The following is a 23,151-nucleotide window of genomic DNA, read 5'->3' on the forward strand; positions in this document are numbered from 1 at the left end:
GAAAACCACTGAAATACAGTTGGAGGATTAATTTCTTTCCAATTCAATAAAATAGATCTTCTAGCCATTAATGTAACAAATGCAATCATTTGTTGAGATGAAGCGGATAAACGGTTATTATCCGTCATTGGTAAACCGAAAATTGCAGTAAGAGGATGCGGTTGGAAATTAATATTTAAAACTCTTGAAATAATACTGAAAATATCTTTCCAATAATTTTGTAAACAAGGACTAGACCAAGACATATGAGTCAATGAAGCAACATCAGAATGACATCTATCGCAGGTTGAATTAAGATGAGAATAAAATCGAGCCAGTTTATCCTTAGACATATGAGCTCTGTGTACAACCTTAAATTGTATGAGGGCATGTTTAGCACAAATAGAGGACGAATTTACCAGTAATAAAATTTTATCCCATTGCTCAGTAGATATAGGACAATGCAACTCTTCTTGCCATTCCTTCTTAATTTTTTCTGATACATCTGACTGTAAATTCATGATCATCTTATAAATGATGGCTACTAAACCCTTATGATAAGGATTAAGGGCTAAAATTCTTTCTGTAATGTCCAATGGACATTCTTTCAAAAAAGACTGTAACTCATTATACAAAAAATTTCTAACTTGCAAATATCTAAAAAAATGGATTTTAGGTAAATTATATTTATTAGATAGCTGTTCAAAGGACATAATGTTATCATCCAGAAACAGATCACGAAAACATGTTATACCTTTTGTTTTCCATAAAAGAAAAGCTTGATCCATAGATGAAGGCCGAAAAAAATAATTAGATATTATAGGACATGATAAAATAAATTTATTCAAACCAAAAAATTTACGAAATTGAAACCAAATTCGTAATGTATATCTAACTATAGGATTAGTTATCTGTTTATTCAATTTGAATAAAGAAAAAGGAAGTGAAGATCCTAAGATTGAAATCAGTGAAAAATCTTGCACAGATTTACATTCAAAATTTACCCATTGTGGGCAAGTAGTTATAGTCCATTCTTGTGTCCAGAATATTAATTACCGTATATTGACTGCCCAATAGTAAAATCTTAAGTTTGGTAAAGCCAAGCTGCCCTCCTTCTTAGGCTTCTGTAAATATTTTTTACCCAATCTAGGAATTTTATTCTGCCACAAATAAGAAGATATTTTAGAGTCAATAGTATCAAAAAAAGCTTTAGGAATAAAAATTGGTAATGCTTGAAATAAATATAAGAATTTAGGGAGTATCATCATCTTAATAACATTAACTCTACCAACCAATGACAAAGATAGTGGAGACCACCTAATAGCAAGTTGCTTAATTTTATCAATTAAAGGTAAAACGTTAACCTTAAATAGATCTTTATGTTTTTTAGTAATTTTAATACCTAGGTAAGTAAAATAATCTGTAACAATTTTATATGGTAAATGTTTATAAATTGGAACTTGCATATTTAATGGAAATAGTTCACTCTTGTTAAAATTCAATTTATAACCAGAAAAATTACTAAATTGAGCAAGCAAAGATGAAATAGCAGGGATAGATTTTTCAGGGTCATATACATATATAATAACAAATCATCAGCGTATAATAATACTTTATACGTCCTCTCCCCACGGGTAATACCCAGAATATGAGGTGATTCATGAATAGCTATAGCCAACGGTTCTAAAGCAATGTCAAATAGCAAAGGACTTAAAGGGCAACCTTGCCTTGTACCACGAAATAGCTGAAAAAAAGGGGATCTTTGATTATTGGTAAAAACCGAAGCTAAAGGTTTATGGTATATTAATTTAATCCATGATATAAATTTTGAACTAAAATTAAATTGTTGCATTGTAGTAAATAAATATGGCCATTCAACTCTGTCAAATGCTTTTTCAGCATCTAAAGAAATAACACATTCTGGTATTTTAGATGAAAAAGTATAAATAATATTAATTAATTTTCTAATGTTAAAAGATGAATAGCGATTTTTAATAAATCCAGTCTGATCTTCAGAAATAATTCCAGGTAATATACTTTCTAATCTAATAGCCAAAATTTTACTGAAAATCTTAAAATCTTAAAATCCGTATTTAATAAGGATATAGGTCAATAGGATGTACATTCAGTAGGGTCTTTATCTTTCTTAAGAATTAAAGAAATAGAAGCTTCATAAAAAGATTGTGGTAATTTACCTACACTTAATACATCTTCAAAAATTTTACAAAGCCAAGGAGAAAGTATAGGAGAAAAAGATTTAAAAAATTCTACAGGAAAACCATCTGGACCAGAAGCTTTACCAGAATTCATTAAAGAAATAGCCTTTTCTATTTCAGACTCCGTAATAGGTGTATCTAAAATTACATTATCCTCAACAGTTACTTTTGGAATATTCAATTTCCTTAAAAATTCATTTATTATAGAAGAGTCCTTAGTGAATTCTGATTGATATAAGGAGTTATAAAAATCTTGAAAGGCTCTATTTATCTCTTTGTGATCGATCGTCAGAGTACCATCTTGTTTACGAATTCTAGTAATCTGTTGTTTATCCAAAACAATTTTCAATTGGTTAGCCAATAATTTACCAGACTTATCTCGATGCATATAGAATTGAGTTTTTGATTTAATTAACTGACTTTCAATCGAAGAGGATAATAATAAACTATGTTCCATTTGAAGTTCCACTCTTTCTCTATAAAGTTCTTTACTAGGAGTAATTGAATAAATTTTATCAATTGCTTTGATTTTATCAACTAATGTTAATATTTTAGAATTAGTTCATTTCCTAACTCCAGCAGAGTATGAAATAATCTGTCCACAAATATATGCTTTAAAAGTATCCCACAAAATTCCACTAGAGATCTCTACTGTAGAATTTGTTGCGAGAAACAAATCAATTTGTTGTTTAATAAAGTTAACAAAGTCTAAATCCTGCAATAAAATAGGATTAAACCTCCAAAATTTAGCATTGATATATGAATTTGTTATTTTAATAGATAACTTCAGAGGTGCATGATTAGATATGGTAATACAGTCATATTTACAATCAGTAACATCTGTAAGTAAATGGTGATCAATGAAAAAGTAATCAATTCTTGAATAATTATGATAAACATGGGACAAGTATGAAAACTCTTTGTCATTAGGGTGTAGAAAACGCCAAATTTCACAAATAGCTGAATCAATCATAAAAGAGTTAATAAGAGAAGCCGATTTATTTGGAAAAATTTGGGTGGGCTTGGATCTATCCATCAAAGGGTTTAAACAACAGTTAAAATCCCCACCCATTATCAATCTATATTGATACAGATTAGGAAAGGATGTAAATAAGCATTTAAAAAATTCAGGATAATCAGTATTTGGAGCATAAACTTTAAAAGTTTATTCAGTAACACCTGTTGAAGATTTATATAAGGAAAGGGTGAAACTTCAAACACAACATGACTTGCTATTGACTTATCCCATTGAGCAGCAACTTTTGAAATCTAAAAGTCAATTTTATATACATGGAGATAAGTCAGGCAAATTCTTGGCTGCTCAACTCAAAGCAACTACGGCTAGAAGGCAGATTTTGAACATACGGTTTTATGTAAGGTTATTTCTAAAACTGGATTTATTCAGACTAAATACTCATATTTTAATATTCAGAGATTATTGATTATTCCTCTCCATCTAAAGAATCTGAATGTATTGTTTCCCTTGATGCAGAGAAAGCCTTTGATAGGGTAGAATGGCCCTATTTATTTGATATTTCAGAAAGATTTAATTTTGGTCCAGATTTTATTTCCTGGATTAAGTTGATCTATCAAGCCCCTATGGCAGCAGTTATAACTAACAATCAAAAATCTCCTTATTTTAGGTTATATAGAGGTACCTGGCAGGGTTGTCCTCATAGTCCGTGGTTATTCAACCTGGCTTTAGAACCTCTTGCTACTGCTCTTCGGGACTCCAATAAAGTTCAAGGTATTAAGAGACGAGAGAAATGCATAAGGTTTCGTTGCATGCATATGACTTGTTAGTTTATATTACAGATCCTAAGAAATCTATTCCTGCTATGTTATCTATATTTTCTGAATTTAGTAGTTTTTCAGGATATAAATTAAATTTGCACAAAAGTGAGTTATTTCCTATTAACAACTATTTAGATCAATATGACCAAATTCCTTTTAGTATTGCTAAAAATAACTTCACTTATCTTGGTATAAAAATTAACAAATGTTTTAAGGACCTGTATAAATATAACTTTCTTCCATTAATTGAGTACACACAATAAGTACTTTCTAAATGGTTGCCTTTGACATTACCATTAATTGGTCGAATTAATGCTATTAAAATGATAGTGTTTCCGAAGTTTCTATATGTATTCCAAGCAATCCCTTCTTTTGTTCCTAAACGGTTTTTTGATAGAATAGACTCTAAAATTCTATCTTTCATTTGGAATAAAATCCTAGATTGTGTAATCCTTTACGGCAGAAATTTAAAAAGTATAGTGATATGGCTAGAATGTATTACTGGGCAATTAATATTTGATACATTTCTTTTTGGATTCATTTCTCAGACATACACGACTGTCCTTTATGGGTGGATTTGGAGAAAAACTCGGTGAAGGGGTATTCCTTGGCCTCTACTGGGAGCTCCTCTTCCTTTTTTGCTTTCTAAGATTGGTAGTCAAGACCTTAATCCCATTATTAAACATACATTAAGAACTTGGTTTCAGTTTTGTAGATTCTTTGACTTTAATAATTTTGTTCTTTCTAGTAAAATCCATCTCAATTATTTTTTTTAAACCATCAATTTCTGATCAGACCTTTTCAATTTGGAAAGCCAAAGGAATAGTAACTTTTTTAGATTTAATTATGGGGAATTGTTTAATGTCTTTCACTCAGTTAGTGGACAAATATGACCTATCTAATGCACACTTTTTTTAGATATTTACACTTCATTTCATTTTAAAATCTTTTTTATTAATTATTATTGAAGATTAACAAAAAGATTAATTAAGTCAACATGTCATTATGTACAATAAAGAATTAAATTATCAAATAACTGATTAACAAAGCTAAGCGATATATCAATAATAAGAAGAAAAAATAAAGTGTTAAGAAAACAACAACACACACAAAATGCTGGTAGAACACAGCAGGCTAGGCAGCAACTATAGGGAGAAGCGCTGTTGACGTTTCGGGCCGAGACCCTTCATCAGGTGTTAAGAATATTTTTTTTGAAAGAAAAAGAAGGGAAAAAAAGAACCCCCACTAACTAAAAAAAAATCCCTACTAATTGAAAAAGAACAAAAAAAAACCCATTGGGAGCACAACCCCAGAGCTTTTCATCATACAAGCTTCCATATAAAAAAAATACTAATCCAATAACTCAAATCCATTTTAAAAAAATCAGAAGGAAACCATATTAATTAACTCAAATCAGATGATAGTAGCGGGTGAATGAACCCCACCTTTTCTCAAAATCAAATCGAGGATCAAAAGTTGGACTTCTGATTTTCTCCAAACTGACATAACATCACCTGAGAAAACCATTGTATTAAAGTAGGGGCAGATGCATCTTTCCATTTCAACAAAATAGCCCTTCTGGCCAATAATGTAACAAATGCAAATACATGTTGGTCTGATGGAGAAATACCATGAATATATTGAGGGATTATATCAAATAAAACCGTCGATTTATTAGGTTAAATTAATTTTTAAAGCTTTAGAAATTGTAGAGAAAAGAGACTTCCAAAAATGTTTCAATACAGAACACAACCAAAACATATGTGTCAATGTGGCTGTCTCAGTTTTACATCTGTCACACTGACTATCAACATTAGGAAACATTTTAGACAGTCTCTCCTTTGTCAGATAGTAACGATGTACAATTTTAAATTGAATTAAAGAGTGATTGGCACAAATCGAAGAAGAATTGACCAACTTCAAAATCTGCAACCAATCTTCTGTTATCAGGGTCATGTTAAAGCTCCCTCTCCCAATCTTGCTTAATCTTAAGTGAAGGATAATTGTGCTGTTGTAACAACAAATTATAAATTTTCCCAATAAAACCCTTCACTAAAGGATTCATTTTTAAAATAATATCTAACAGGCCAGAATCTTGCACATATGGAAAATTACTTAAGTATTTTTGTAAGAAGTGTATGACCTGAAGATATTGCAGAAAATGTGAATATGAGAGAGAGCATTTAGTTACTAATTTCTCAAAAGACATCAGTTGGCCATCTTGGAACAAATCCTCCAAAGAAGAAAAATAGGATCACTTAATGAAGGTTTAAATAAATAATTTCCATAAATTAAACTAAAAAGTTTATTTTTTTAAGATTAAAAAAATTACGAAACTGGAACCAAATTTGTAATGACTGCTTAATCACAGGATGTAAACTTAAATTAGTAATTGTGGCCAGCTGTACAGGCAGAGAAGCTCCGAATAATGAGGTTAAGTGAAACTGTTTCACAGCATTCAATTCCAAATCAGCCCACGGAGGTCGTTCATCTCTATCAGCCCAATATAACCAAAAACACATATAACGTATATTTACAGCCCAATGATACATTCTTAAATTACGCAAAGCAAGACCTCCATCTTTTTTAAATTTTTGTAAATTATTTTTTTATTATTCCCAACAAAAGATGAAATAATGGAGTCAACCTGATCGAAGAACTTCATAGTTAAAAAAATAGGGATATTTTGAAATACATATAAAAATTTTGGTAAAATCATCATTTTAACTGCATGAATTCGGCCAACTAACAAAAGTGTAGGTGGATTCCATCTACAAAATAATTGCTTCATAAAATCCACGAAAGGAACCAAATTAGCTTTATAAAGATCTTTTTGATTTTTAGTCATAATAATACCTAAATATTTAAATGAGTCCGTAACTCTAAAAGAAATGTCATCATATATAGAAGCAGAATCATTTAGGGGAAATAATTCACTTTTATGAAGGTTTAGTTTATATCCCGAAAACGTTCCAAAATCATTTAATAGTTTCAATAAACTAGGAATAGATTCTTCAGGATTCGAAATATAAACTAAAAGATCATCAGCAGAAAGAGAAATCTGATGAACAGTCCCATTTATAAGAATTCCATGAATATCTTTAGCTTCATGAAGTGCAATAGCCAAGGGTTCCAGCACCAAATTAGATAATAAAGGACTTAACGGACATCCTTGTCTCGTACCCCATGAAAGCTGAACAAGGAGATCTGCAATTGTTAGTAATAACAGTAGCAATTGGACTTTTAAATATCATTCTAATCCACTTATTAAAATTAATACCAAAGCTGAATTTCTCTAAAACATTAAATAAGTATTTCTATTCAACTCTGTCAAATGCCTTTTCAGCATCAAGAGAGACGACACATTGGGGAGCCTGAGAAAAGGATGCATTTATAACATTTAACAGTCTCTGAACATTAGAAAAGGAATAACGACCCTTTACAAAACCTGTTTGATCTTGAGAAATAATTTTAGCTGAAACGTTCTCCAGCCGAATAGCCATTATTTTTGAGAGAATTTTAGTATCCACATTTAATAATGAAATAGGTCTATATGAAGCACAGTTAGTAGAATCTTTATCTTTCTTAAGAATTAAAGAAATAGAAGCTTCATAAAATGTGGGAGGTAACTCTCCTATCAAAAAAGAATCTTTAAGTGTTTCCAATATATATGAAGAGCAATTCTTCAAATTTTTAAAATAAAATCCTACAGAATTACCATCCAGTCCAGGAGCTTTACCAGATTGCATTGAAAAAATAGCTTTCTGAATTTTGCTTTCAGTAATAGGAGCATCAAGAGTTTGTTGATCTTCAACAGAAATTTGAGGAAAATCAATCCTTTGTAAAAAGGCATTAATTTTGGAAGAATGAACGAGAAACTGAGATTTATAAAGTTCCATATAAAAGTCTTGAAAAATTTTATTAATATCTTCATAATTGCATGCTAAACTACCATCTCCCTTACGAATTTTTAAAATTTGTCTTTTAGCTCTAGTTGCTTTTAATTGAGATGCTAATAGCTTATCATTTTTATCTCCAAACACATAAAATTGACTTTTCAATTTAAGCAAATTACTTTCAACAGGATAAGTTAATAATAAATTGTATTGTGATTGGAGTTCAACTCTTTGTTTAAATAAATCAATGTTAGGGGAAACTGCATAAATATTATCCAAGTCTTTAATTTGTTTGGAAATCTTATCTAACTCTGTTTTTGTCTGTTTCTTAAGCTTAGCTGAATAGGAAATTGTCTGACCACGCAAATATGCTTTAAATGTGTCCCACATAATCAATTTCGATACATCTCCTGTATTGTTAAGAAAAAAATCTTTTACCTGAGTCTCAATAAATTTGACAAAGTCCGGACTTTGTAATAAATTTTCTGGAAAACGCCAGGGCAAATATGCAATAGCGACATCATTCAATTCAAAAGCTAAACTTAAAGGCGCATTATCCGAAAGAACTATAGCATCATATTCACATTTCAGGACCTTGGACAAAAATCAGGGATCAACTATACAGTAATCGATTCTCGAATATTCTTTGTGAATGTGTGGAAAAAAAAGAATAATCTCCATCATTAGGATGTAAATGTCTCCAAATTTCAACCAATCAATTAGAAAAGAGTTAATAAGTGATGCAGAACAACTCGAAAGCCGCTGATTGGTTGAACTCTTGTCAATCAAAGGATTCAAACAGTTAAAATCACCACCCATTAACAACATATATTCATTTGCATCCGGCAATAAAGCAAATACATTTTTAAAATAAGAAAGGATAATCTACGTTAGATCCATATAGGTTAACCAGAACAATTTTTCTATTACAAATTGTTCATTTAACAATTAAAATTCTACCATTAATATCTGACACAGTATCTTCTTGGATAAATAAAATATTAGATTTAATAAAAATAGATACTCCCCTTGTTTTATTTTGACAAGTAGCGTGAAATTGAAGGCCCTTCCACATTTACAAAAACCTATTTTGATATGCGTTTCTTGAACAAAAATTATATCGGGTTGGAATCAATTAATAATTTTAAAAGTCTTCTTTTGCTTAATAGGATGATTCCAACCACGTACATACCAACTTATAACATTTATCTGTTTAATTGCCATAATTTTTTTTTATTTTACTTAACATATAAATGAACGCATACCAGTGCAGGCTAACCAAAACTGGTGGTGATAAGTACAACCATACACAAAATATGCAATCTCCGGAGCTCCGTAATGGGAAAAAATACCGAAAAGAAAACTAAAATTAATCTTACAATTGATCCTGTAAATTAAAACGAACCCTAATCCTCCCACCACTCCAAAAAGCCTGACATTTGGCAAAAAAAAGCCGAAATGCCTCCCCATAGAATAAAAAGAGAGCTGCCCATGTTATAATACCGCTTTTAAAAAGCTTTCCTTAATTCCTCCCCCAGTTACAAAAAAAGACAACACACAGTCCTAAAATAAAAAAGCCCTACTAAGGAAAAAAAATATTTTGCTAAGTATAAAAAGCCTAACACTACAAAGCAACATAGCACTATATCAAGTCATGTTAACTGGTTCTGCTGCCCACTTACAGGCCTTACTTCTAACTAATATATATGCAATTTAAATATCAGTTTACTTTAATGCCTTCCATTACTTTACAGAGGATTATTGTACTGAAACCATAGAAACTGGTAAGGGTAGATAATCATTAAAACATGGAACAGATTCCCAGCTGAAGTGGTTAATACAAGAGGACACAATTTTACGGTGATCAGAAGAAAGTATAAGGATCTCAGAGATTTTTTTTCATAGACCAGTGGGTATGTGAAAAGATCTACCATGGGTAGTCATAGAGGCAGACACAACAAGGACATTCAAGAAGCTCCTGAATAGGCTCATAGTGAAAGACGAACAGAATTCTCTAGAGGACATAAGTATTAAATTGATCATAAAAGAAATTGAAGGGTAAGCCGAACAATATGGGCCAAAAGGCCAGCACTGGTCTGATTTTCTCTATAATATCTTGCTCCCCATATCCAACATAAAAGTTCAGAGAAAAAAGTGTTTATACTTAATCCTTAAAAACACAGTGGGGAATGCAGAACAATCTCCAAGGAATCTTTTAACATAGTTTTCTTCCAAATTTTCCCTCGGCTTATTCACCCAATATAATAGATACTCTTTTTCAAGATAAACCATTTCAATAAGGACTGATAGCTATAATTTATAAATGGTTATTGAATTTGCGTATGTTACCTAATGATAAAATTAAAGCTACGTGGGAATTGGAATTTCGAGAGTCACTTTCAGATAATCAATGGGATAAAATTTTTCATTTGGTAAATACTTCACCTATTTGTGCCTGTCATTCCTTGACACAGTTCAAGGTAGTGCATCGGGCACATATGTCAAAGGACAAATTAGCCTGTATCTTTTCCAATATTAATTCTATTTGCAATAGATATAATATTGAGGTGGCTACTTTAACACATGTTTTGGTCTTGTATCAAGATAGATAATTTTTGGAAAGAGGTCTTTAAAACTTTATCAAAAGCCTTGAATTTGGATCTACAAACAAATTTATTTACAGCAATTTTTGGGATCATTCCATCGGAAGCAGGATATATTCCTGTTTCCACTCAGCGGATGATAGTTTTACAAATTTACTGGTTAAGAGAGCCATTTTGTTCAAATGGAAGGATTCTAATCCACCTACTGCTCTTTATTGGCTTACTTCCATTACGTCCTGTTTAAGTTTAGAGAAAATAATAAGTCAGACGTTTGATACATCCTTTAAATTTGAGGAAGCTTGGTGACCTTTTATTCAATAATTTCATATGCTTTGATTTATGGCTTTCCAGTTACCTTCTTGAAATGTTGGATTTGATCAGAAAGTTTTTCTTCCTTCTTGCTTTCCTTCTCAGTTTAAGCTGCCAGTTCCCTATTTTCCCCTCCCTTTTTTGTTGTTTTTTTGTTTAGTGGGGTTTTTTTATGTATATTATTATAAAAGTTTCTTTATCTTTTTTCTTCTTTTCATGGATAAGAGGAGAATCAATTATCTTCTTCTTTATTACATACACTTAGATTAATACTATGTATGATCTTGATAATGTTTATTTTACCTTTTATATGTATTGTTATTGATATAGATATTGCATATAATTCTCCTCTTGTTTATTTATATATATACCCCCTTTCATTTAATTAATAAAAAGATTGATAAAGAAAGAACATGGTCTCAGCTCTGCTGGGAAAACCAACTACTGACACAACCTTATTGCTACTTGATACACGAGCCAGACCATCCATGACATCACTGCCAAAATAGTGGCAATCTGCATTGTGGCCCTTCAAATTGGCTAGCACATGACTTTTTGAAAAAGGATGTAGTGCTTTCCCGGCATATATAATGAATAAACACTTCTCTGACTTCCAGCAGGGTACAGGTACCTATTTTAACCGACATTTTGATTACAAACTCTGCCATCTTCATCAGGGATGATGCCTAGGCATGTCTAGTTTGGTGGTGCTCTATCCCCATCATCTGTCCCTCCTGATTGGTAAGGTCACATCCAATCAGGTTTCCGCTGTCGCACTTTGTTTACAACTGAATTCCAGTTCTTATCTGGAACATCACTGATTTAGCTGTCCATAACCCAGCTAGAAGCTACAAGTTAAGGAAGACTGGGCAGGAGTTGTATAGGACTCCATAGACACCATTGCTGGTTTCACTCTTCAACAGTAATTGTAATATTCCCTGCTATTTATAATATTCGTTTTAATCTCTTGCCAGAGATCACTCTGCAGAGTGATGGCCCAGAGCAACTGTACAAAGTAAATGGCAGGATTCTTGGGAGTGTGGAGGAGCAGAGGGATCTGGGGGTACATGTTCACAGATCCCTGAAAGATGCCTTACAGATAGATAGGGTAGTTAAGAAAGCCTGGCTTTCATAAGTCGAGGGATAGAGTTTAAGAGTCGCGGGGCAATGATACAGCTCTATGGAACTCTGGTTAGGCCACACTTGGAGTACTATGTCCAGTTCTGGTCACCTCACTATAGGAAGGATGTGGAAGCATTGGAAAGAGTACAGAGGAGATTTACCAGGATGCTGCCTGGTTTAGAGAATATGCATTATGACCAGAGACTAAGGGAGCTGGGACTTTACTCTCTGGAGAGAAGGAGGATGAGAGGAGACATGATAGAGGTATACAAGATATTTAGAGGAATAGATAGAGTGGACAGCCAGAGCCTCTTCCCCAGGGCACCACTTCCCCTGCTCAATATAACAGGACATGGTTTTAAGGTAAGGGGAGGAAAGTTCAAGGGGGATATTAGAGGAATATTTTTTTTTACTCAGGGAGTGTTTGGTGCGTGGAATGCACTGCCTGAGTCAGTGGTGGAGGCAGATACACTAGTGAAATTTAAGAGACTACTAGATAAGTATATGGAGGAATTTAAGGTGGAGGGTTATATGGGAGGCAGGGTTTAAGGGTCAGCACAACATTGTGGGTCGAATGGCCTGTACTGTGCTGTATTGTTCTGTGTTCTTCTATTACAATAGTCAGATTTCAGCTGGAGTAGAGTCAGAACACTAGTGGAATTCCCTTCAACACCCTTTACTAAGGATATAACAGTACTGGAAAGAGAGCAGAAATCATTTACCAAGATGCTACCTGGGAAAGACTAGATCTGTTTTTCCTGGAGCAGAGGAGATTAAGAGGAGTCATTAGTGAGATATATAAAATTATGAATGGTATATATAGGATTAACTGCAGGAATCTTCTCCTCATAGCAGAAAAAGAAAAAACTAGAGTGCATAAATTTCAGAGTAAGGGATAAGAGATTTAGACAGAATCTGAGTAGAAACTTTTTCCAGCAAGAGGACCTGGAATGGACTGCCTGAGACAGTGGTGCAATGCAGAGTTACTAAAGGCATTAAAGTAGTGTCTACAAGAGTCTTTGAATTGCCTGGAAGATGCTGTTAGAGGACATGGTGGTATAGAAAACACAGAAAACCTACAGCACAATACAGGCCCTTCAGCCCACAAGGTTGTGCCGAACATGTCCCTACCCTAGAAATTACTAGGCTTACCTACTGCCCTCTATTTTTCTAAGCTTCATGTACCATCCAAAAGTCTCTTAAAAGACCCTATCGTGGTAGTATCAGATATAATTACTAACTTTAAGAGACATTTAGATACACAAAGCATAGAAGGATAGGGTCCTGACGCAAGCAAATGGGATTAGTGAGAATGTGCTAAAAGGTCAGCATGGACGTGGTGAGCTGAAGGACCAATTTTTCTGCTGTACAACACTATGACTCAAACAAAGTTAAACCAGTTAGAAAACAAGGAGGAAAGAAACTGGATAAAACAGGGTAATCTCCTTCAGAAACATACAATCAGTGGAGGGCAGTTGCACATTACTTTCATCCACATTCTAAACTCAGTCCATAATTTTGACCAATCAACAACACTCTGGCAGGGCATTTCTTTTCCTCAATCTCAATGATGATCAAATCCACAAATTCCTCCCACTTACAACATAGGTGAGTGTCAAGGACACAGAAGAGTTTAACAGGAAAGAAAATGGTTCAGGGACAGAACAGATATACAATTACAAGTCTGCAACTGAGAACAAGTATGTTGCAACATACAACTAAAAGTGAATATTACATCACGACGATACCCAACATACCTGGAAAAGAAGTTCCTTGGTACTTAAATCATATACAAGGCATGTATTGTGTTCATCCACCACAGCCAGCTTGTTGCGAGACATGCTCATGTCTAAACAGCGTACAGAAGTAGCTTGCTTCAGAAGCACAATCGCAAAGGGATTGTCAACAAATATTTTCAGAATCTACAATGAACAAATAGGGTACATATTAACAGATAAAGCATTTCCAAAAACAAAAAAAAAACTTCAGCTGCTGCAAAGTTCTGTCGCAGTTGCAGGGATGTCTTTTTTCATTCATTCACTTCCTTCTATTTACAAGTCCTCCAGAAAGACCTGCCATGATTTATAAACTTCCACCATCCTCTCACAGTCAGCACTTTTTTGTCATCTGGATTTCCTCCTTTCACACCTACCCTTTGTTTTCCCTCAGTTCACCCTGCTCTGATAACAGTCATTAACTTGAAACATAACCCTGTTTCATTCTCCATCAGTGCTGCCTGCCCTAGGTTTATCCAGCACCTAGTAAATGCTTTCTGCACCCTCTTCTAGGTCTCCACACCCTTCCTATAATGAGGTGATCAGAACTGAATTTAATAACCCAGATGTAACCTAAATAGTTTTTAAAGCCACAACATCGCTTTATTACTCTTGAACTAAATTGCTTGACTACTAAAGGCAAGCACGCCGTATGTCTTTTTTTTAAACTTTTTTTTATTGTGTTTTCAAATGATTACAGAAAGAAAAAATATATATATACCCTCCCCCTCCAACATCCCTATAGAAAAAAAGAAAAAGAAAAAAAAGAGAGAGTGCCTGGATATCGGAAGATCCCCACATGCTCCACGAAGTTCGTAATAACTTTAGTATATATATTTATTTCTTTCCCCAAATAACCAATTATTTTATCTTCGGAGCACCTATATATTTAATCCTGTCTTTTGTAAATAAGGGCGCCAAATTTTCAAAACTGTTTCATATTTATCTCTTAAATTATAAGTAATTTTTTCAAGTGGAATACAGCTGGAAATTTCATTCTTCCAACGATCTATACTTAAGTATGAATCCGATTTCCAAATAATTGCAATAGCCTTTTTGGCTACTGCCAGTGCAATTTTTATGAATTCTTTCTGATATTTATTCAATTTGGGTTTTGATTTTATCCCTTCAATATCGCCTAATAAAAATAATATTGGATTATGTGGAAGTTGCGTTCCAATAAAACTCTTAAATTTGTCCAAAAAGGTTGAATTTTAGAACAAGACCAAGTAGAATGTAAAAAAGTACCGATTTCTTGGTTACATCAGAAACACTGATCAGATAAATTTGGATTTAATTTATTTATTTTTTGTGGTGTAATATATAATTGATGTAAAAAATTATATTGCACTAATCTTAACCGGACATTTGTTGCATTTGTCATACTGTCAAGACATAGTCTTGACCAACTTGTTTCTTCAATTTTAATATTCAAATCACTTTGCCATTTTTGTCTTGACTTATGAATTCCTTGTTTAATTGCCTGTTTTTGAATCAAACTACACATACAAGAAATAAATTTTTTAGTTTTTCCTTTCTGAATTAAAGTTTCTATTTCATTAGATTTCGGCAATAACATTGTTTGACCTAATTTTTCTCTTAAATAAGCCCTTAATTGGAAGTAACAAAAAAGAGTGTTGTAGTGTTGTTTGATACTTTATATTTATTCTTTAATTGATCAAATGACATTAATATACCTCCTTCAAAACAATCTCCCAAATATCTAATCCCTTTTTGAAACCAATTATATAATAGCTGATTATCCATTGTAAAAGGAATGTCTATTTTGAATTAAAGATCTCTTTGCTAATAAAGATTTCTTTGTCTCATCATCAACATTTATCTTATTCCATAAGTCAATCAGATGTTTTAATATAGGAGATTCTTTCTTTTCCCGTATCCATTTAGATTCCCATTTGTATATAAAATCTTCTGGTGTATTTTCTCCTATTTTATCTAGTTCTATTCTAATCCATGCCGGTCTATCTTTCTCAAAAAAAGATGCAATAAATCTAAGTTGATTTGCTTTATAATAATTCTTAAAATTTGGAAGTTGTAACCCTCCTAGATCAAATTTCCATGTCAATTTTCCAAACGATATTCTTGACATCTTACCTTTCCAAAGAAACTTCCTCACATACTTACTTAACTCTTGAAAATACTTCTGGGGTAGTTGTATTGGTAGTAATTGGAATAAGTATTGTAGTCTAGGGAATATATTCAGTTTTACGGTATTTACTCTACCTACTGATGTTATTGGTAATATCAACCATTTATCAACATCTTCTTGAATTTTTTTCAATAATGGTAAATAATTTAATTTATGTAAGTTCTTTATATCATTATCGACTCTTATACCTAAACATTTTATACCGTTTGTCGGCCATCTAAATTGAGTTATTAATCGACATTGACTATAATCTCCTTTAGTAAGAGGTAAAATTTCACTTTTATCCCAATTTATTTTGTAACCTGCTATTTTCCCATATTCTTCTAATCTAGAGAATAATTTACGCAACGAGTGCAATGGGTTTGTTAAATAAAGCAGAACATCATCAGCAAATAAGTTAATCTTGTATTCCTCCTGGTTAACTCTGAAACCCTTAATATCAGGGTCTTTCTAATTAATTCAGCTAATGGTTCTATCACCAACACAAATAAAGCAGGTGATAATGGTCAACCTTGCCTAGTTGACCTTGTTAACTGAAATGGTTTTGAAATTTGACCATTTGTCATTACTTTAGCTTTGGGATTAGTATTTAAGGTTTTAATCAATTTTATAAAAGATACTCCTAATCCATATTTTTCCAATACCTTAAATAAAAAATCCCATTCCAATCTATCAAATGATTTTTCTGCATCTAAAGCAACTGCCACACTCATTTTCTCCCTCTTTTGAGCCAAATGAATTATACTAAATAACCGAGTTACATTATCTGCTGATTGTCTATTTTTAATAAATCCTGTTTGATCCATATGTATTAATTTTGGTAAGTATTTAGATAATCTGTTAGATAAGATTTTTGCTATTATTTTATAATTAGTGTTTAACAAAGGTCTATATGATGTTGGCTTTAAAAGATCTCTATCTTTTTTTAGCAATACTATTAAAAGAACTGTCGAAAAAGATTCTGGAAGTGTATGCGTTCTTTCCGCTTGATGTATTAACTCCATAAAAGGAGGAATTAATAAATCTTTAAACTTTTTATAAAATTCAGGCGGAAAACCATCTTCTCCTGGAGATTTATTACTTTGAAATGATCCTAGCACTTCTTCGACCTCTTTTAATGTAAAAGGCATATCTAATCCCTTCTGTTCTTCCGTATTCAATTTTGGAAGAGTTATTTGCGATAAAAACCTTTCTATCTTGACATTATCATTTTGTGAATCTGATTTATACAATTCGGAATAAAAATTCTTGAATGTTTCATTAATTTCTAAAGTTTTATAAGTAACTTTATTTACTCTAGTTCAAATTGCATTTATCGTTTTAGAAGTCTGGTCTGTTTTTAACTGCCATGCAAGGACCTTATGTGATCTTTCACCTAGTTCATAATATCTCTGTTTAGTTCTCATAATTGCTTTTTCTGTTTGGTATGTCTGAAGTGCATTATATTGTAACTTCTTGTGAATGAGTTGTCTTCGTTTTCTTCTGTCATACATCTTTGAGATTCTTTTTCTAATTTTGTAATCTCTTTTTCCAATTGATCTATTTCTATCATATATTCCTTAATTTTAGAAGTATAACATTATCTGCCTCTCAAATATACCATCATTGCTTCCCACAATATAAATTTATCATCAACTGAATGTGAATTTGTATCTAAAAAGAACTGAATCTGCTTTTTCATAAAATCACAAAAATCTTGATGTTTTAGTAATATTGAATTAAATCTCCATCTATAAATTGATTCCTCTTTATCTATCATTATCATTATCAAAGGAGAATGATCTGACAATATTCTCGCTTTATATTCCTTATTTTTCACTCTGTCTTGAATATTCATTGATAATAGGAAAAAATCAATCCTTGAATATGTTTTATGTCTATTTGAATAAAATGAATAATCTCTTTCTTTTGGGTTAATACTTCTCCATATATCAATCAAATTTAAATCTTTCATCAATGATTAAGTTAATTTTGCTACTTCTGATTTTGTGACAACCTTTGTTGATCTATCTAAAACTGGATCTAGACAAAAGTTAAAATCACCACCTATTAATATTTTGTCATGTGCATTAGCCAAATTCAAAAAGACCTCTTGTATAAATTTTACATCATTTTCATTTGGTGCATAAATATTCATAAGAGTCCATAGTTCTGAAAAAATTTGACAATGTATAATTACATATCTTCCCGCAGAACCAATTAATACATTTTGTATTTTAATTGGTAAATTTTTATTAACCAAAATTGCAATTCCTCTCACCTTTGAATTAAATGAAGCTGCAATAACATTTCCAACCCAGTCTCTTTTTAATTTCTGATGTTTTATCTCTGTTAAGTGTGTTTCTTGTATAGAAGCTATATCTATTTTCATTTTTTTAACGTATGTCGATTCTTTTTCTTTTCTTTAAGCCATTAAGCCCATTAACATTAAAACTTTAAAAACTCAGTAAATTAGTCATTATTTTTAATTGTGTTACTCCAATCTATAATAATACCTAATCTTTCAACTTTCGTGGTATCTTGGGGAATCTTTTTAAAATTCTCCATGTTGCTATGTGTGTCCCCACCGATCATCCAGGCAGAAAGACAGAAGAAAAATAGATTATAAAGAAAAAAACAAAATACCCCCCTACTAATGTTGTGTAAAAAAAAAGAACACAACATTACCCCCCTCTGTTGTACGGGTCATGGCTATCGCCATGATTACACACGTGAATCCCGCAGTAATTGATCCAAAGCTCCCCAGCCCGCCTGCAACATAAAAAAAGTACATATATATAAAAGAAGAAAAAAAAATACTATTCTCAATTAGTAGTTCTCAAATTTTGCCTTTCTCCCCATATCATCCTTAAATGTCTATCACTTCCATTCACTGTCTCTGTCTTCATCTTTAATCCATTACGCTTGGAAATCTCTATGTGTAGCTAGTGAATAATTGGGAGTTTTTGTGCCAACTCCTCCACTTCTCGATAATTGGTAAAAAATCTTCTTTTTCCATCCTCCAAAAAAATTATCAGTGTTGCTCGGTAACGCATTATAAATTTATAACCCTTTTCCCATAAAGCTTTTTTCACTGGATTAAATTCCTTCTTTCTCTTCAAAAGGTTATAACTTATATCAGGATAGAAAAGAACTGCTTTCCCTTCTATCATCAATGGCCCGTTTCTCTTTTTGGCACATTGGGCAGCCGCCTTCAGGATCTTTTCTTTATCTTGGTGTCTTAAGCATTTTATCAAAATTGATCGTGGATTTTGATCAGCTTGAGGTCTTGACCTTAAGGCTCTATGGGCCCTTTCAATTTCAATTAGAGATTCTCCTTCCATTTCCAAGTTTTCAGAGATCCATTTTTGAAAAAAATTTATTTGGATCTTCTCCTTCTATATCTTCTTTAAGTCCAAAAATTTTAATATTGTTTCGTCTACTAAAATTTTCAAGCTTATCCATTTTTTCCAACAATTGTTTTCTTTCTGATGTCCAGGCAGTAATATCATCTTCCATTTTATTCATTCTTTCAACCATGTCTTCCGTTGTAGCTTCCAAATCTATCATTCTCTTTTCCATTTTTTCCTGTCTTTTTGTCATTTTATCAAATATAATCTCCATAATTATCATTTTTAAAATTACTTTTAATGCATTTAATTTTTCTAATTTACGCATTATTTGCATCAAAGACTTTTCTATATTTCCAGAAAAACTTTTACCTCCATCTTCGTCTGATTCTTCCAGAGAATCTGAATCTACCTCAGATTCACTTTCACTTTCGATTTCAATCGTAACTGGGATTTGTAGTTCAGGTTGCTCTCATTTGCGCATGCTCCTTCCTTCACGTTTGCACAGTTCTCATTGGTCTTTTTCTTTAGAAATGGTCAATATTGCCGCAGTTTCCTGTTCTGTATCGCCGGAGGTAAAATGTACCTGAGCCCGTGGTTCTTTGGCAGAAGTGGGCCTTGATTCTGTTCCAACTTGCGTTGTCTTCACGGTAGTAGTTTTCTTCATCTTCTGTTTGTGAGGCTTAACTTGAAACAGTCCGGAGTAGTTTATAAGTAACTTTTAGAAAGTATTGACTAACTTTTCTTCACTTAAACATTAATTTACTGATTTTTTACAGGAGAGCTGGGTTCCCGCGTCTCCATCCTATGTCATCACATGACGTCCCCCCCTGTATGTCTTTACCAGTCTATCAACCTGCGCAGCCACTTTGAGGGAGCTATGAACTTGGACTCCAAGATCCCTCTGCCCATCAACATTGCTGAGGGTCTCACCATTAATAGTGTAGACTTTTTAGATTTGATTTCCCAAAGTGCAACAATTCACACGGCGCACTTTTCTGCCAATATCTGCAACTGATCCATATTCCAGTGTACGTTTTGTCCATCTTCTAAGCCAGTGGTCCCCAACCACTGCTCTAGGCTATTAACAATACCACCTATCTTTGTATATCTGCGAACTTACTAACCCAGTTCCTAGTACAGACCCCTGAGGAACACTAGTCACAGACCTCCAGTCAGAGTAAGTCCTGTCGACCACTATCCTGTCTTCAACGGGCAAGCCAATTCTGAATCTCAACCTTCAATTCACAATGGATCTCACATATCTTTAAACTTCTGGATAAGCCTCCCATGAGGGAACTTGTCAAATCTCTTTTTAAAATCATGTAGACGACATCCATGGCTTGACCTTCGTTAATCACTTTTGTCACACTCTCAAAAAACATAAGGCACGAGTTGCTTCACACAAAGAAATGCAGTTATTACTAACTAAGCCACAGTTTTCCCAAATGATAAATCCAATCCATAAGAATCCTTTCCAGTAACCCTATAATGATGTGAGACACATAGGTTTACAGTTTCCTGGATTATCCCTGCTTGAATAATGGAACATTAGCTACTCACCATTTCTTCAAACCTTAACTGTGACCAGGGAGGACCTGAAGATATTGGTCAAGGATTCAGCAATCTCAGCTCTTGCGTGTTAATAACCTGAGTACATGTCCCATCAGGTCACAGGGACTTAACCACTTTTACATTCTACTAGAGTCTCGACACTTCCTCCTTCTTTATCTCAAAATACCCCAACATATTCACAAGAAACTCAATGATCTCGCTATCCTTCACATTCTTCTCCTTGATCAATAATGATGCAAAGTACTCACTGAGGAACTCAGCTACACTCTCTACCTCCAAGTTGCTTGAGTGGTCCTTGCCATGCCCACTTGTATAAATAGAATACCCTGGGATTCTCTTTAATCCTACTTGCCAAATATGTTTTAAGGTCCCTCCCAGCTTCTCAAATTTTGTTCTCAAGTTCTTTTCTGACTTCTTTATAATCCTCAAAGGTTCTGTTTAATCTTAGCTCCTAAAATTTATATATATTTCCTTATTCTTCTTGACTAAATTCACTACCTCTCTCGACATCCAAGGTTTTTTGACATTGCCACTCTTGTCCTTCCTTCTTAATGGAACTTACCTGTCCTGTACTCTGTGGATTTGGTCTTTAAACAACCTCCACTTGTCAGATGTAGGCTTGCCCCCCAAAACAGCTGTTCTAATTAATTCTCCTTATTCCCTGCCTCATTTGCCCTGCTCCAATTTAATACTTCCCACAAGGTCAAGACTTAACCATTGCTAAAGTAAAACTTAAAAGAGTTGAAATCACTTTTTCTTAACTGTCCTCCCAAAAAGGCCAGTCATTTGACCATGCTCATTACCCAACACCAGGTCTAGTATTGCCCCTCTTTTGTTGGACTATCTACACATTGATTTAAAAACCCTTCCTGGATCTACCTAACAAAATCTACCCCATCTAAACCACTTTCACTAAGGTCTTGACTACCTTCTACCTTTGGGCAGAACTAAAGATGACACCAGAAGGTGACTTCTCCCAGCTCATCAGCAAAGCAGTTAAATTGTTCCTATTCTAATGTTTCTAACTTCCTTTTCAGGGTGGATGGGTCTTGTTGGGATCTTTGATCTACAGCAGCACTCCAACTGTGGTTCAGTAAGGCAGCGTGTTCCACCAATCAGCCGTGTTTCAATATGATCAGTTTCAGCCTGAAGTCAGGTGCCTTTGGGTACTTACGTGGCCCTATGGACATGAATTCTCGCTGGTGTTGCGAACTGAAGTGTAGCATGAGCTGGAACATCAAAGACAGCAAGACTGGCCGTTGATGGGCTCTGTGGAGATCTGTAGTCTATTTCTAGAGTGAATGCACCTTACTTATTTTTGAGTTCTACACAAAAATAAAGAAGCCATAAAGCACTAAGGAGGCAATTCAGAAAGCCATGAAGGGTATTAAAAGCCATCAACAATGCCCAAGGCATTCTATATGTACAAGAGCAAAAGGATAACTAAAGAGTGGATAGGACCACTCAAGCAATATGTACTTGGAGGTGGAGGTTGAGCCCTTAATTATGTTCCCACTGAGTGCAGCTGTGATATTGTTCCTGATTAATATCACCATACCCCCTCTTCACCCATATAAGTCTCCTGTCTTTTCTAAAAGATTGAAACCCAGGAATACAAAACGCCCATTCCTCTTTCTCTCTCTCAACAACGTCTCTGATATGGCCACAATATCAAAGTTCTGTGCCCTGGTCCATGCTCTAAATTCATCATCCTTACCCATTATATTCCGAGCACAAAATACACACACTTCAACCCATCTATCCCATTGTGTCTATTACCTTGCCCCTGCCTGTTGTAACTGATCATAACATCTACCTTCCCTCTCAATCTCCTCCACTTTCTGACCTAGGGCTCTGTTCCCATCCCCCCCTGCGAAACTAGGTTAGACCCTCCCAAGTAGCACTAATAAACTTCCCGACCAGGATATTGGTTCCCCTCCAGTGAAGGTGCCTTCTGTCTCTCTTATATGTCATCCCAATCTCAGAAGAGCTTTCAATGATCCGAAGAACTTGAAATCCTGTCCCCCTGCACCAGTTCCTCAGCCACTCATTCATTACTTCTATCTTTCTATTCCTGCATGGCACAAGGAATAATCCAGAGATTACTACTTTCAATGGCCTACACTTCAGTCTCCTTCCTAATTCCCTGTACTCACTGGGCAGAATCTCTTCACCTTTCTACCTGTCTAATTGGCCCAATGTGTACCACAGCCTCTGGCTACTTACCCTCACCTTAGAGAATATTCTGCAATCACTCTGAGATATAGTCATCCCTGACATCCAGGAGGCAACACACCATCCTGTTGTCTCTTTTGTGGCCACAAAATCTCTTCTCTGTACCCTTATCGAGTCCTGTGGCTATTGCTCTGTCTGACTTTACCTT

The 23,151-nt window shown here is 33.7% G+C and overlaps 1 protein-coding gene across 2 annotated transcripts in view; it reads right to left on the reverse strand.

Annotated features, from left to right (window-relative positions):
* The window catches only part of ift122 (intraflagellar transport 122 homolog (Chlamydomonas)), a 217,225-nt gene that overhangs the window by 127,674 nt on the left and 66,400 nt on the right, over positions 1-23,151 (reverse strand). For both annotated transcript variants that reach the window (XR_009506855.1, XM_059944491.1), the window contains exon 13: positions 13,677-13,841. Coding sequence is in view for 1 of the 2 variants with exons in the window: in XM_059944491.1 (XP_059800474.1) it covers positions 13,677-13,841 (165 nt within the window). In the remaining variant the exon portion in view is untranslated. The remainder of the gene's footprint in view (positions 1-13,676; positions 13,842-23,151) is intronic.

This window comes from Hypanus sabinus, chromosome 19 (assembly GCF_030144855.1).
Source record: "Hypanus sabinus isolate sHypSab1 chromosome 19, sHypSab1.hap1, whole genome shotgun sequence".
NCBI classification, from domain to species: Eukaryota; Metazoa; Chordata; class Chondrichthyes; order Myliobatiformes; family Dasyatidae; genus Hypanus; species Hypanus sabinus.